Raw genomic sequence first — 13,738 nt, 5'->3', positions numbered from 1 at the left:
CTGAGGCCGGCAAAAGCAAACGCAAATTAGGCAGAGCTTATGAGCTTGTCGAACGAGCCATTTGCACTTAAATTTAGGGTACATTTTTTATAGCCGTAAGAATGGTGGGATAAACAGTGGAAGTTACGAAAGCGCATGTAAACATATAAGTACTGATGTGTACTGCTGTTGGTACTACTCACACTATGCTTGTTTTAACTGCACAGCACTGCGGCTCTTCTTTAGGGTTGTCTCAGATGATTGGCGTAAGCGATGGCGTCTTACAGGACCATATCTGTTGAGCGAGCACCATGTTTCACAAAATTATTATTTTCTCCCTGAACAAAAACAGGCCAGGTACAAATACGGTCAAAAACAAAGCAAAGGCAGAAAACAGCCCGCTGCGGCGTGGTGGTGCCATCTAGGTTGACTAACAGTAAACAGGTCTCCGCTTCACACCAAGTCTAGCTTGAACTTAAGATGTCATTGCAGACGTCGTCAAAACACACGATTTGGTGGGAGAACTAAAATTTTAACTTAAATTGATTACTTTCGCAGTGAGTAAAGCATCATTTGCTTCCAGACAAGCTCTGGGGGCACTATAAAACACGAAATCTTCTGAATAAAACAAAATTGTATTCTGTCTGCATAGCCCAAGAGAGCGCTACTGCCACAGATCAGGTAATTCTTCCCTGGCTACTGTTTCCATTTCTAAATTTTTTTTTCCATGCAAAAAAATGAACTCCCTATAGTTTTCTTGACTGCTGCCTTTTCTTGCAGTACACGTAACACTTGTATGCAGGTGTGCACACCTCTTGTGTACACCTGAAAACACTTGTTGCACTTACATTGTGCATTACCAATTCCTTCAAAATCAAATAACTTCGCACATGGCCCAACCAAGCAATATTGCAGCTTCAGTTTTACAGCCTTCATGCAATTTTTGTTTGTTTACAACTTCCGAACATTTCACACCGTTTTAGAGATGTTCAAATTTAATTATTGAGAGAGGAACCCTTACTTGCCACGAATGCGCACTCCAAGGCACTATGAAGGCCAACATTATTTGCAGCCGCTTTAAAGGGTTAAAAGGACAGTGCAGATCAATTGGTTAGTTCACCTAGAACACAAATATACCACTCTTAAGTGTAGATTTTTTAAAAAATATGTAGAAAATAGTAAAAAACATGAAGACAGGCGCTGCTGTCACTGGCTCTACAGTGCAATTTGAACCGGAAGTGGTTAAAACATCTGGCGCGCACACCGTCTTTCCTGGCTGCCACTGGATGGCGCTACTCGTCTATACGTGTGGCGGCAGTACCGCTTTTTGAGGAAGCGTGCGAGCTAAGCACGAGCAGTTGGTTCAACGCCAACATTCGCGCAGCCTAAAAAGGACAGTACCGTAAAGTTCTGAAAGAACGCCCACCCAAACTACAGAGATGTAAAGTGAACAATACGGGATGGGCAATCTTCCGGGCCAGGGGCGATAAACTAGAAAAAGTGGCCGCACTGCCAACTAAAACTGCGGAGATATTGAAAAAATCCCAGATGGGGAAACTTTCGGCTCAAATGCAGAAAGGACGAATAAGTGACTGCATCAACCAGTTATTAGATGATTCGCGTTAATTTTTTCACTCATCGGCGCTAAAGCCATCAATTTTTGGGGGTTGGCAATCTCTGGGGTCTTAATATTTCACCCCTAAAAGGGGGTGGGCGTTCACTCGGAACTTTACAGTATGTTTTTCTTCAACAAAGAGTCAATACTGACCACAGGTCCCATGAAAGGACATTTTTGCTTAATAGTCCAGAGTCGCAAAGGATGTGGGAGTTTGGGAAAGCACGACTGATTTAACCGAAATTGACTAAACTGCTCTGTACATGGAAGCGTTGCATTCGGTTGCTTCTATACCACCATACATCACCGCTGCCTCGCTTGCTTCCGATTAATTGTGACACAAACAGCGGCTGCCTTCGCTATTTGCATCATGTTTTATCAGCGTCCGATTAGTGATTTCTCGGCAGTTAATGCATCTTTTGGCATCGAATGAACTCTAAGATGGTTATGAGAATGTCAGACTTCTTTGAAACCAGCTTGCTGGTTGCCTTCAGTGTCCCTTTAAATCCGTGGTTCCGGGTACTTCTGGCTGCTAACCCTTCTGATGATGAGGTAGTCGAGGCAGGCACTCTATTAGTTGGGACTCTGACTGCAACAGCTTGGGTTGACATTTCAGCCCTTACTTGCCGTCGTAGCGCCAACACATTACGCCGCCGTGCGCAAGCTTGTCGATTCAGTTCTTGCTCGCAGCTTCTGTATTCCCGATTAATACACAACACGAATGAAATAACTCCATTGCCAAAACAACTTAAGGCCTCTTGCAATGACACATCCACAGTTGAAGTGGTGCTTCAGTGCACATACCTACATGAGATCTGGTGTGTTCCATACTGCCACAGTGTCATTTAATTTATTCCATGAAAAAAAAAAAATCACGTCACATTGCAGCGCAGCACTAGACATGGTAATGCTGGCAATCTGGCCTTGTTTTCCAGGATGCAAAGGGCAGAGTAGGTGCCAGTAACATGCTGTACAGCTAATGCCGTCAGAAGCTCCTGCAATCGCTCTGCATCTGTACTATGCTGCAGCTAAACAAATTCATGTGAAACATGATTCACTGGCCCTTGCTCTTTAAAATCACTGCCTGCAGAGCTTGCAGGCTATAACATGGGCATTTTATGAATGCTTCCCTAGTATTTTGTGAGGATGTAGCTCTAAGAAAAATTGACACGTCTTGTAAAACTTGTTTGAAGAATGAGAGGGCTGATCAAGAACAAAGCAGTGTGTAAACAATGTGCGACGAAGAGACAAATCTCCAAGAACAAATATATGTGCAGAAACAAACACGAAATGGGGTTGTCATATTTGGCCACATTTATTCACAGAAGCAAGAAAAGAGACTAACTCGAAAGTAGGTCAACTGTGTCACAATAAAAACATTATCTTTGTAACTGTGAAGCGTCACTCAACAGCACCAAGTGCAATGGAAGCGATCGCTCGAAGATATGCCATAAAATCGTCGTAATCACCCCTACGTGAACTGTCAAACGGCAAACAATGCTTATATTTTCCTCTTCCTCTAGAGCTACAATGCACGAATATCTGAACGTTATATATTTCAGCCACTCAAATTTCAACATGGCTACTGGACTTGGAGTTCACTGGGTCAAATACACACTGACTGGTTGCTCACAATAGGAAACTGAAAGATCCTTTCTTTTGCAACAGATACTACTTAGCATAGTTTGTTCAACTTCCCTTACACAACACACACATATCACGGAAAAGAAATTGAGGTATCACCACTTTTGCACCGCAGGGAAAAAAAAAAAAAGAATCGGCAGGAAAAACGCTGACAAGCCATCTTTGTTTTGCATTGAACAAGCGCCAGAATTAACAGCTGCTGGGAGGGAATTATTAGCGCAGACTGAACAATTCGGCAACGTTTCAAACAACACCGTTTGGCCGGAGCCGCAACAACACTTTCTTTCCTTGCAGTACACTTGATACGTACGTTTTGTACCATTGCAGTACTTGTCCATGACTGAGCACTCCGTGACGTCAAGGTTCTTCTTTCGCTGACAACACTCGCAACTATCTTTCACGCCGTGACAGACACACACTTCCCCACTGGAACTGTCCCCGTTGAAGCACACGGTTAGGCCGAGATGTCACTTTCCCCCACTCGACACAACAGACACGGGAGAGGGAGCCTTCACTTGAGGGAATCGCTTTGGCAGACGGACTCGACGAACTGATCCAGGTCGGGTAGGCTGGACTCGAGTGCGGCGAGGTGTGCGCTGATTTCGGAGACTTGCTCCTCGAGCGTAGGCTGGGACGAGAAGGACGACAGCATGGGCGCACTCTGGCACTCTTGGAAGAATGCGCCCAGGTCAGTCCCGCCTTCCTCGCCATCAGCAAACGGAGGCTTCTGCACCCAAATCAGAGATAAAGGGTGAGGCACGAGACGATGCGCAGGTCTCGGAGAAACCAGGCCCACACATCCTTATACTGACATAGCACGAATGGGTGACACAAGCTAGAGGAAATCTGGGAGGTGACCCCACTGGGGTGCCGTGAATTACGGTGTCACATGAAGTTATCCTTCAGTGAAGTGATTTGTTCATTGAAAGTTACTAGCTGGTCAAATTATTAGGGGCGAAGCACCTTAGGACCTCGCTTTGTCCGGGGCTTGGCGTCCGTGTACACAATGTTGCACATGCGCGAGGAGCATTGGATTGGATAGTATCGGATTGGATTGGAATTGTATATACTGTACACACGCATTGTCACTCATTTACTTGCGCGAGTGGGCAATTCCACGGGTGATTTACGGTAAGAACGATCCCCAGTGCTCCATCCACTCGTCATGATTCACTTTGTGGAGATGCGTGAATTTTTTTATTCCAATTAATTTATTGACACTACTTCATCAGCCACTTTATGAAGCGTTGGTCAACCCGCCTCTCTGGATATATGTTAAGCTATGGGTATGCTTGAAGGACCACCAGATTTTATTGCTTGATTAGGCTTCACTGATTGAGTGAATGAAATTGTTGACTGTAGTTGATAAACATACAACATTTACTTGGCATGCTGTTCTGTTAAAGCTAGGCCAGTCCCTTTAAGTGGGCATGAATTTCTCTGTGTACGTAGCCCACTATTGCATGCACGACTGGATTCACATCAACCTGTTGAAGGCAAGTTCCGTACACCACAAATACAGCATTACCAGAATTATACGGTCATTATTTAAAGCACAGATATACATATGTTTCCACTTCATAGATCCAGAAATTTTTCTGGACCACCACAAGAGCAGTGTGAAACTGCCCACCAGACGCACCAGTTCGACGAGGACAAAGTCCTCCGATGGCAGGAGCACCTCTCGGGGCTCGACCAAGGCGTCGTTGGCGTCCGAGTCGTTTTCGTCTTCCGAGCGCGAGTGGGTGCTGGTGGTCAGCTTGGCCGGCGTGGAGAGGAGCGCGGAGAAGGCGGGCTTGGGCAGGGGCCACGGGCTCTCGTCCTCCCTGGCCGCAATCTCCTTCTCATTGCGCGGACATGGAGGCGCAAAGGCCCCCTGCTGCATTTGGGTCAGGCCACCGCCTGCGTCCTTGTGCCTGCAACAGTCGCAAGAACATCTAACGCACACCATCAAGGACAAAAACTGTTCCCGCTCAACACGCCCTTGTCTTGAGACACGTATAGTGAAAAGCACTTTGGTGTTTCAGTGGTAGATTTATGGTGACATATGGGGACAAGGGGCTTGGAGGATTTCTTACATCATGGTTGATGGAATGCACTAGTGAAATGAAGACCTGGCATGCACTGCGGCCGCTAAATAGCAGACCATTCTCCCTCCCCTCTCTGACCCTTGCCCTCCTTGGATCCACCACTGGTGTTCTGAACACACCCACTTGAACTGACCACTATGCCGCTTGCACCTAGCTCAGCAGTACGTTCTTCTAGTGCAAATCGTACAAGTCACAGGGTTTCACTTGGCTCTTTAAAGAAACGAGGAACTGCAACGAGGAACTCACAGAAACATGCGAGGGTGCACAGCAGCCTCAATTTCAGCACACCAGGTACTGTGAATTTCAGTCAGCTGTACTTTATGATAGTTTTTGTAATGCAGCACGAAAAAGAAAAGTTAAACATAGGCCAAGAAACCTTCCTTGTTTTTGTTTGCACTGATGAAAAACACGCATCTTGCATGCACAGAATCAAGCAATGGTTTCAGCAAGTCAGGTGGCAAGCTTATTACCAGGAGCTGAACTATAAGCATGCAACCTGACCAAAAAGCTTCAAGGAGTGCAAAACATCTATGCTGTGCTGTACAGCTAAGGGGGGACACTGGTCTTAAAACAACTTCTTTTAATTTTCAAGTAAACTCTGGAAACTTCTTAGTTTTGCAGCTTTTCTCCCACTGATTTCAAATATGCCATTATTTTTTTGGCTGGCCAATTATTAGTTCCCAAGATAATTAGAGGTAATTAGCCATTTTTGGTCAAACAATAGACAAAACAGTGTTTGTCACAAAACTGCAAATCTTTATATTTTCCAACACTATGAACCCTGGTGAATGCAATAATTGAAGCAGTTTTTTATGCCTTGCTTAGAACTAATTTTACAGCTCATTAAACTTTGGTGGCACCAATAGCAAGGAACCATTTTGAGTGCCCATTTCAAAAACCAAAGTTTAATGAGCTGTAAAATTTGTTCCAAGCAATGCATAAAAAAACTGCTTCGATTGGAAAATATAAAGATTGCCGTTTTGTGACAAACACTGTTTTGCTATTGTTTGACCAAAAATAGCTAATTACCTCTAATTATCTTGGGAACTAATTGACCAACTGAAAAAATAATGGCACATTTGATATAAGTGGGAGGAAAGAAAACAGACTGAGAAGTTTTTAAAACCAGAGTCCCCCATTAAAAAAAAAAAAAAACAGGTACGTGACAATGCATGTTTCTAAATGAGCATATGAAATGTGAATGCAGGCAAGCATGTGGCAGTAGCTGTGGCAAAGGTGAGCAAAAAAAAAAAAAAAAAAAAAAGGAAAACGGGGCAGTACATATGCACAGCAAGCTCGCTTGTTCGTCCCAAAGGCGAGGAAGCAAACACACAAACAAGAAAAAGAGGAATGTGCCACCGGGGGCACAAAGCGGGGTAGCATCGTAGACAACAAACAGGCACAAACCCATTCGCGCATCCGTTGTGACCTGCAACGCTGCTCTGCCGCCTGATTCCTTCCGGAGGCAAGTCTTTGTCGCTTCGCCTTACGGCCTCAGTCGCTACGTCCGTGCTATGCGCATGTTGAAGGAGGGTGAGAGGAGGAAGAGAGAGAGAAAGAGAGAGAGACACAGGGCAGAGAGGCGGTCAGGCAACAGCTTTGGCATGAATGGAGGCCCCACAACATGCCTTCCAGCACAGCCAAAAACTAGGGAGGGGTTGGGTAGTACACCACAGAGAGAAGGGATGCCGGCAGGAATGACGTTTACGGCACATGACCAGTGGCAGTGTTCTCGTGTTTTGTCCGTTCTGAGCAAACCCTGATTGGCTAAAAGTAAACACCCGGATGTGACGCCATGCAAGCACGGCGGAGCTATGAGCCGCGGCTTCTCGGAGCAGGCGGTTTTTTGTCGCCTTGTTGTTAGTTCGCTGTTGAACAATAAACACATAAAAGATGGTTTAAAATAGGTTTAGTCGTGTAAAATGTGTTTACAAGAACAGTTGTGCGAAAGTCAACTTAAAGCCCGCCTACAACTGGAAGTACGTCGCCATAAAACGGACGCAAAGCAGGCATTTTCAAAACGGACAAACACGAGAATATCGCCCCAGGTGTTGCACATTTTTCAGTGGCAAGGAACGCAACTCTAGACAAAAACACACAAGACACCACTGCTTACCTCAGTACTGCCTCGAGAATTCTCGTCTCAAGTCTCACTTCTTCACTGACACTAAAAGTGTGCAACACCTGCCAACTTGCCCAAATGTTGATCTTGCGACACGCTAACCGTTTACTGCCAGATGCCACCGATTCACCACAGAGAACACAACAAAGTGTGCTCAAGACACAAGCTAACAGGAGACCAACAGGCACAAATGCTGCTTGTTGAGAGAAATTGGTACATACTAGTACCCGATCAAGGTTAACAGCTTTACAATAACAACTGTCTGGCAAAACTAGCACAGACATAGTGGGTTGCACACTAGAAGAAAAAGATCTGTTTTGAATGTAATACAAGATTAACGGAGGGATTCATGTGATCTCACTCTGCATGAATGAATGACTATGATCTGAAACAAGGCCAAAAAGCCAACAACAAATCAATTTTTTTGTTCCCGAAGCTTTCTCTGCAATTCTGGCAGTAAAGGGTTAGTGTGTTAGTGATATAAAAACAGCAAATGTGAACAGGCAAATGTGCAGCACAGTGGAACCTTGACAATTTAAACTTCCCCAATTCAAATATCCATTCCAAATCCTTATAATGCAAACAACTTTGCTTCTGAAACCTCTGAATCCCGACATCAAGGTTGCACTGTAATCAATGAATTAACAATGTCACATGAAAATGACTAAAAGTCTGGTTGTTGGGTGACTGGGCCAGAGGCATTTGTGCCTATAAGTGAGGTCTTGGGAAAATAACTTGCATTGTAAGAGGAATGCAAACATTTTTTTGCACCACATACAATGAGCTCAGTTCTTGCTTTTGGAACGTAATAACTTATAAGAGGTATTAAATTTTTTATATTACAACACATACATTAAACTTAGCAGTTGACGAGAAGACATGTACAGCTATTACTCACACTTTGCACAGCATGGAAAAGCCAAAACACATGTTTACTGTGATTTTCATTTCTAAGCCACATGAACAAGACCGTCAAAAACCTCCCACTCCACACTGAAAATTGTCTTAGGAATACAAAGCCAGATGTCAAGGATTTATGGGCCCACACAAAATTTAAGCAAGAAGCACTAGTTTGGATGAAGTGATGCGATTCCTCTGGCTCAACAGACATGCTTCTCTGGTGCTGCTGATTAATTAAATGATCGTCACCTTGTGTTAGCAACATCCATTCTTTACTCAGCCTCAAACATGTCTGTAGCGTCTTACACTGCAAGATATGAATAACCAGAGAAGCTTCAGCTGAAACACAAATAATAGGCGATACAGAAATAGTTTGCCACGGTAACGTTCACGTGTGCAAAACTGTTATTGTGTCCGTATTTTTTAATGCGCCAATCTTATCGTGCCACAGGCCCACCACCCACCTTCTAAACTGTTTTCCAGTGCCCTTTACATGGTACCTGACCTTAGCCGACACAACGAATCATCTTCAGCAATGGCTACTGCACTATTCTAGTTCCTCGTGCAGACTGCCCCTGCAGGGGAGGTTACGCCCCTGCGTTTTCCAATCGAGTTATCAGTACAAACTGTTGAAAGGATATTTTTTAGCCATCGAAAGGGAGCGCAGCATCGCCACAGAATTATTCAAAGCTGGCAGTCGCCATTACCTGTGGCGGGCGCGCATCCCCCGGGGGCTGAGGTCCGGCTTGAAGTAGTCACTCTTGATCATGGTGGGGTGGGCGGCCTGGGTGATGGCGGCCCGCTCGGGGGAGATGGTCATCTTGGTGCGGTAGGCCACCCCGAGGGTCAGGGTGCCCGTGGGCGTGCCCACCTGGCCCACCTGCAGCCACTTGCACTCCTCGCCCAGCAGGTGCAGCTGCATAAAGGAGGACACACCTCTGATGCCCAGTGTGGCACAGGAGCCACAATATTTTTTCTCTCTCTCTCTCTCGCACCTTGTGGATTTTTTTTTTTTTTTTGAAATTTAACACCACCTATCGACAGACAAGGGATCCCAGACCTTCAGAAATTAAAGAAGAGAGGGCAGCACGTACTTCCGCGTGCTAAACAAATATTGTTTACGCGTGTCAACTCGCATCGTGCCCGGGTGGTTCAATGTGCTAGTGACAGGTAACTGAAACTGTGCAATTTTGTTGTTGTTGCAAGTGATAGCAATACCAACTTTACGTTATTGTCTTCACTTGAGTCCATAAATCATGGTGATCAAGGTAGCTCTCTTGTTGAAGTATTATATGGTGCCCAGTATTTCCCAGTGCCCAGTGTGTCCTAGTGTCCGTCCTAATGAACGAAATTTTTTGCTGACTTCCTATTTGTGATGATGGAGTTTCTTTAGATCATAAAAAACTTCTCACAGGCTTAAGCGAAATAATAAAGTTTTGGGCATCAAGAGGTTAAGCACTTTTTAAGGTGTTCTCTTGCCAGTTTTAAGACTATTTGCTTCACAATCCACTCCTGTCCTCATGCTTACAAATAGCTTTGATCTGTCTCCTGCAAGTTGCGCCACTACTCATTACTGTTGCCATGCATCGGGAGAGTTGACTATGATGGCAGATTTCACAGCCTGTCTGTTAACCCACTTCCTTACTTTATCCACGGGGTACCGACATGGACGGTCAACACTCACTACTCCTAAATTTGGGTGAATGCAATGGAACACCTCGCACCGTGGAATGCTCGCCAAATATGTGGTCTAGGAGCCGTCTTGCTGCTACAGACGCTGAGGCCAACACTGGAGTTTCTGTTCAACTGGCCAGACAGAACGTTCTTTCAGTCTGTCAATGTTCTTTCAACATGTGCAGAAACAAGTTCACAGCTCTTTCCATGCAGTACAAGAAAAAAAAAATAATAATAATAGTGGATGGGCAGAAGCAGACTTCCCTGTACCGAACTACCCGGAAAAGAAATATCAACTCTGATTTAGGAAATGAGGTTAAACAGACAAACAGTTTATGCAATGCTTCATTTGAATAACAGTCACTGAGAATGCCTTCTTTTTTCTTTGCTCTCTTTGTACCTCCCATATAGCAATGACTGCTTTTTGCCTTATGTATTATGAACAAAACTAGCTGATGCAAGTAACTTTCTTTTCACGCCAAACTACGCTTCATGTAACAAGGCGCACACCACTGAAATTGCAAAACACTTCCAACAGGACGTACAAGTAAGCCTAATGGTGCAACCAAGACGACGACAATTACCCATGGTCTTTGGGCGCATTACGATTGATTGATTATGGGGTTTAATGCACCGACGCTTCACAGGCGATGAGGTGCGCCGTAGTGGAGCGCTCCGGATTAATTTTGACCACCTGGGGACATTTAATGTGCGCCGAAATCTTAAACACATTGGCATTTTTGCTTTTCGCCTTCATCAGAAAAGCGGCCGCCGTGGCCGGGAATCGAACACGCATCAAAGCTTGCCAGCATCCAACCAGTCTCTCACTTGTCGAACATATTGTCAGCTGTTGGATGCATAGCAGAGGGCCGGCCACATGACATAAACGGGAAACACGCCACACTCACCTCCACGAAAAACCTGCTAGGACCAAGCAGGCTCTTTGCCGCAGCTCACTGACTAGCAAGTATGCGAGGGCTAGCATGCACCCGTTCACCATCACCCGGGCTGGGAGAACCGACCTGGGGGTCGCCCATGTAGACGTTGAAGAGGATGATGTAGCTGTCGGGCCCCTGGCACAGCGAGAGCCTGTAGGCGGGCGTGACGCGTGTGATGGTGATGAGGGACTTGAGCAGCACGCTCATGCGGTTGTACACGGTGTAGGTGACCCGGACGGAGGTGTCGCAGGTGTTGCTCACGGACAGCTGCCACGACTCCAGCATGAGGGACTCTCCTTCGGCCGTCTGCAGCGAGATCTCCGTGCAGAGGCTGGGGCCGCCGGGCTCCGGAATGCGGCCCGACATGGCGTCGTTCACTTTTGCCTGGATCTCGGGCAGGTCTGGTATATCCAAGTTGAACTGCGCACACACACACACAGGAGTGAGGTTCAAGCAGGGGCTCAAGACGCTGCCTGCACCCTCTGGTGGTCACCAAAGGAGCTCTGAACACGATAGCGTTGACGTCAACCTGAATATTTGGCAGGATTTATATGAAAGGTACGGTGAAGGGTACAGGTACCTCAGAGGTACGGTGCAAGCTAACCACCTTCCCACTGCCCATGAACAGGAGGATCCCAATTGCTGTCATCGCCAACACCAGCGAGGCTACAACAAAAAAAGCACACGCTAGCTGATGGCTCTCTCCATTTTATAACGAGGCCATTGGCAATTGCAGATGTGCTAACTTGGCGGGCCTTCCCTATAAATACTACTACATTTAACTAGCCCCAACATTATTACTACAATAACTCAAATAAAAATGATGCACATGTGGCCTGGAAGCAATATATAAAATAAGGGGAGAGACTAAGGGCAACAACGTCCCGATAATGCGGAAATGGTTTCTATTTACAAGACGGTGATGCATGCGCTACCCACAGATGTCATCTCCTTTACGCTCGATAGAATTACGTTTTGTGGAAATGAAAACATCCCCTCAGATTCAATCAAGAAACAAACGTCCTTTTCCATAACAAACGCGAGGAGGAGGGCAGAGCATACCTGAACAGCTGGGCCCCCAAACAAAATTAAGTAATTGAAAACTCTGAAGACACCTAAGCACTTATAAGTTGTGTGTGTGAAAGAATTAACGTCAAGTGAACACAATACCGGCATAATCTGCATGCGAACAGTGAGGCATGCGAACAGTGAGGCATGTGGTAAATTAGTTTGGACCACCTGGGTGCCTTTGTGCAGCACAACCTTGTACACCAAGGCATTTTGTTCAAAAGTTGTTCTTGACAAGCAGTTTTGGGCAGATTGTGTTTTTTTTCTGCTGCTTAGCATTAGCCTTCTTTTTATGCATTTACATCCCGGAAGACTTCAAATTTTGCATCCAAGGGACAATGTGTCCCACATCTGTAGTTTGATCTAGGAACACAAAATAAATGGTTACGTAAGTTTACTGAGGTCATCCGCATTGTTTGAGCTTAATCACTCCGAATTAAAGATGTTGTGGGCCGTAAAAAGTACCCCATACAGTTTCGTACTGTTTTATGGCCCTCTACAATACGTCGCCCTTGACTCACTCTGCGCAGTGCTTTTCGCTGTGCTTTCGCACCCATGATGTTCGGTACATTGAACATTAAAACAAATATACACCATTAAATTATGCCAGCACTGTAAGCTGCAAGTCTGCAGTGGGCTTTGTGGACTACACTCGATTGCCGTGAAGTGGCTGCAACATTGTACTACAGCACTAATACGGTAAGCCATTATTTACAGAGCTAACGTCTTTCCTTTCGTTATAACGTACGATGAAACAAGAAAACCATTTCCTAGCTTGTGCAATTAGGTTAGAAAGGACCAGTGGGAAGGGGGGCAGTGTAGAATTTGAAACAAACATGAACGGCGCCAGTCGGGCAATGTGCAGCAGCGTGAGCCGGGACAAATCTGAGCATCGTATGCCGAAACTAGCGCGAACGAATGTCCAGAGCACAGCACATCGGAGCTGCAGATCAATCAGCCAGTGCTGTCACGGGCCATTTCAGCGTCTTCTTGTGCTAACGAATTCTATAGCAGTGACTCAAAGTTCACCAGGACAGGGGTTTCAGCTATGTTCGGCTGGTAAGAACGCTCGCCAGACGCGAAGGTCGCCCGTTTCCGCGTGCGCCCAAGAACGCACGTCCGCATTGCAGGAGGGGACGCGGGCTTACCCAGTCAGTCACTGACGAGTGCGGTTTAGACTTGGTCTTCTGCTTAGCGCCAAAGCGAGACTGTACGATCACTTGAACAGACTTGCAAGCCAAGAACAGGGTGAACCTGTCCAGTTCCTTTCTGTCTTGCGGAGAGAGCTTCATCACAGTCGACATGTTGACAGCTGCGGCTGCGCGCGATGGGTCGCGATCTAGGCGAGCGAAGGTCCGCGGTGCTGCCTCTGGTACCAAAGCCCGCTCTTCAGCGGGGTCCTCATAACCCAGTCAGCTGCGCGGCGACGCCGAGTCGGGTGCACGCGTAAACAAGGACGAAGTCGCTAATCAATCTCCAATATGCGGAGACCCGACGTCTACGCGAAGGAACGCTCACTATTTTGGCGGCGACCGCTTTAACCTATAACGCGTACAGGTGAACGCTTGATTCGAGCTTTCGCCAGAATGGTTTTTTCGCCTTCCTGGGACATTATTGGCAATAAATTCTTAAAGAATACCACCCTAGTGCCTAATGTGCTCCGAGCGCAACAACACGACATCGTTAATCGCAGTCCCAGCATGCCCCG

At 46.0% G+C, this 13,738-nt stretch overlaps 1 protein-coding gene across 1 annotated transcript in view; it reads right to left on the bottom strand.

The window, feature by feature from the left end:
- LOC144175229 (uncharacterized) overlaps window positions 1–13,738 on the bottom strand; it is a 21,473-nt gene extending 7,735 nt beyond the window's left edge. The window contains exons 1-6 of the mRNA XM_077704334.1: window positions 13,179–13,738; window positions 11,047–11,382; window positions 9,058–9,266; window positions 6,736–6,840; window positions 4,881–5,154; window positions 3,751–3,965 (exon numbers count right to left, since the gene is read on the bottom strand). Coding sequence (XP_077560460.1) covers window positions 3,751–3,965; window positions 4,881–5,154; window positions 6,736–6,840; window positions 9,058–9,266; window positions 11,047–11,382; window positions 13,179–13,334 — 1,295 coding nt within the window. The 5' untranslated portion in view covers window positions 13,335–13,738. The remainder of the gene's footprint in view (window positions 1–3,750; window positions 3,966–4,880; window positions 5,155–6,735; window positions 6,841–9,057; window positions 9,267–11,046; window positions 11,383–13,178) is intronic.

This window comes from Haemaphysalis longicornis, unplaced genomic scaffold (assembly GCF_048455015.1).
Source record: "Haemaphysalis longicornis isolate Haplotype H1 unplaced genomic scaffold, Haemaphysalis longicornis Haplotype H1 scaffold_3, whole genome shotgun sequence".
NCBI classification, from domain to species: domain Eukaryota; kingdom Metazoa; phylum Arthropoda; class Arachnida; order Ixodida; family Ixodidae; genus Haemaphysalis; species Haemaphysalis longicornis.
Note: the sequence above shows the minus strand (reverse complement) of the source record. Positions and strands in the feature narration are given on the sequence as shown.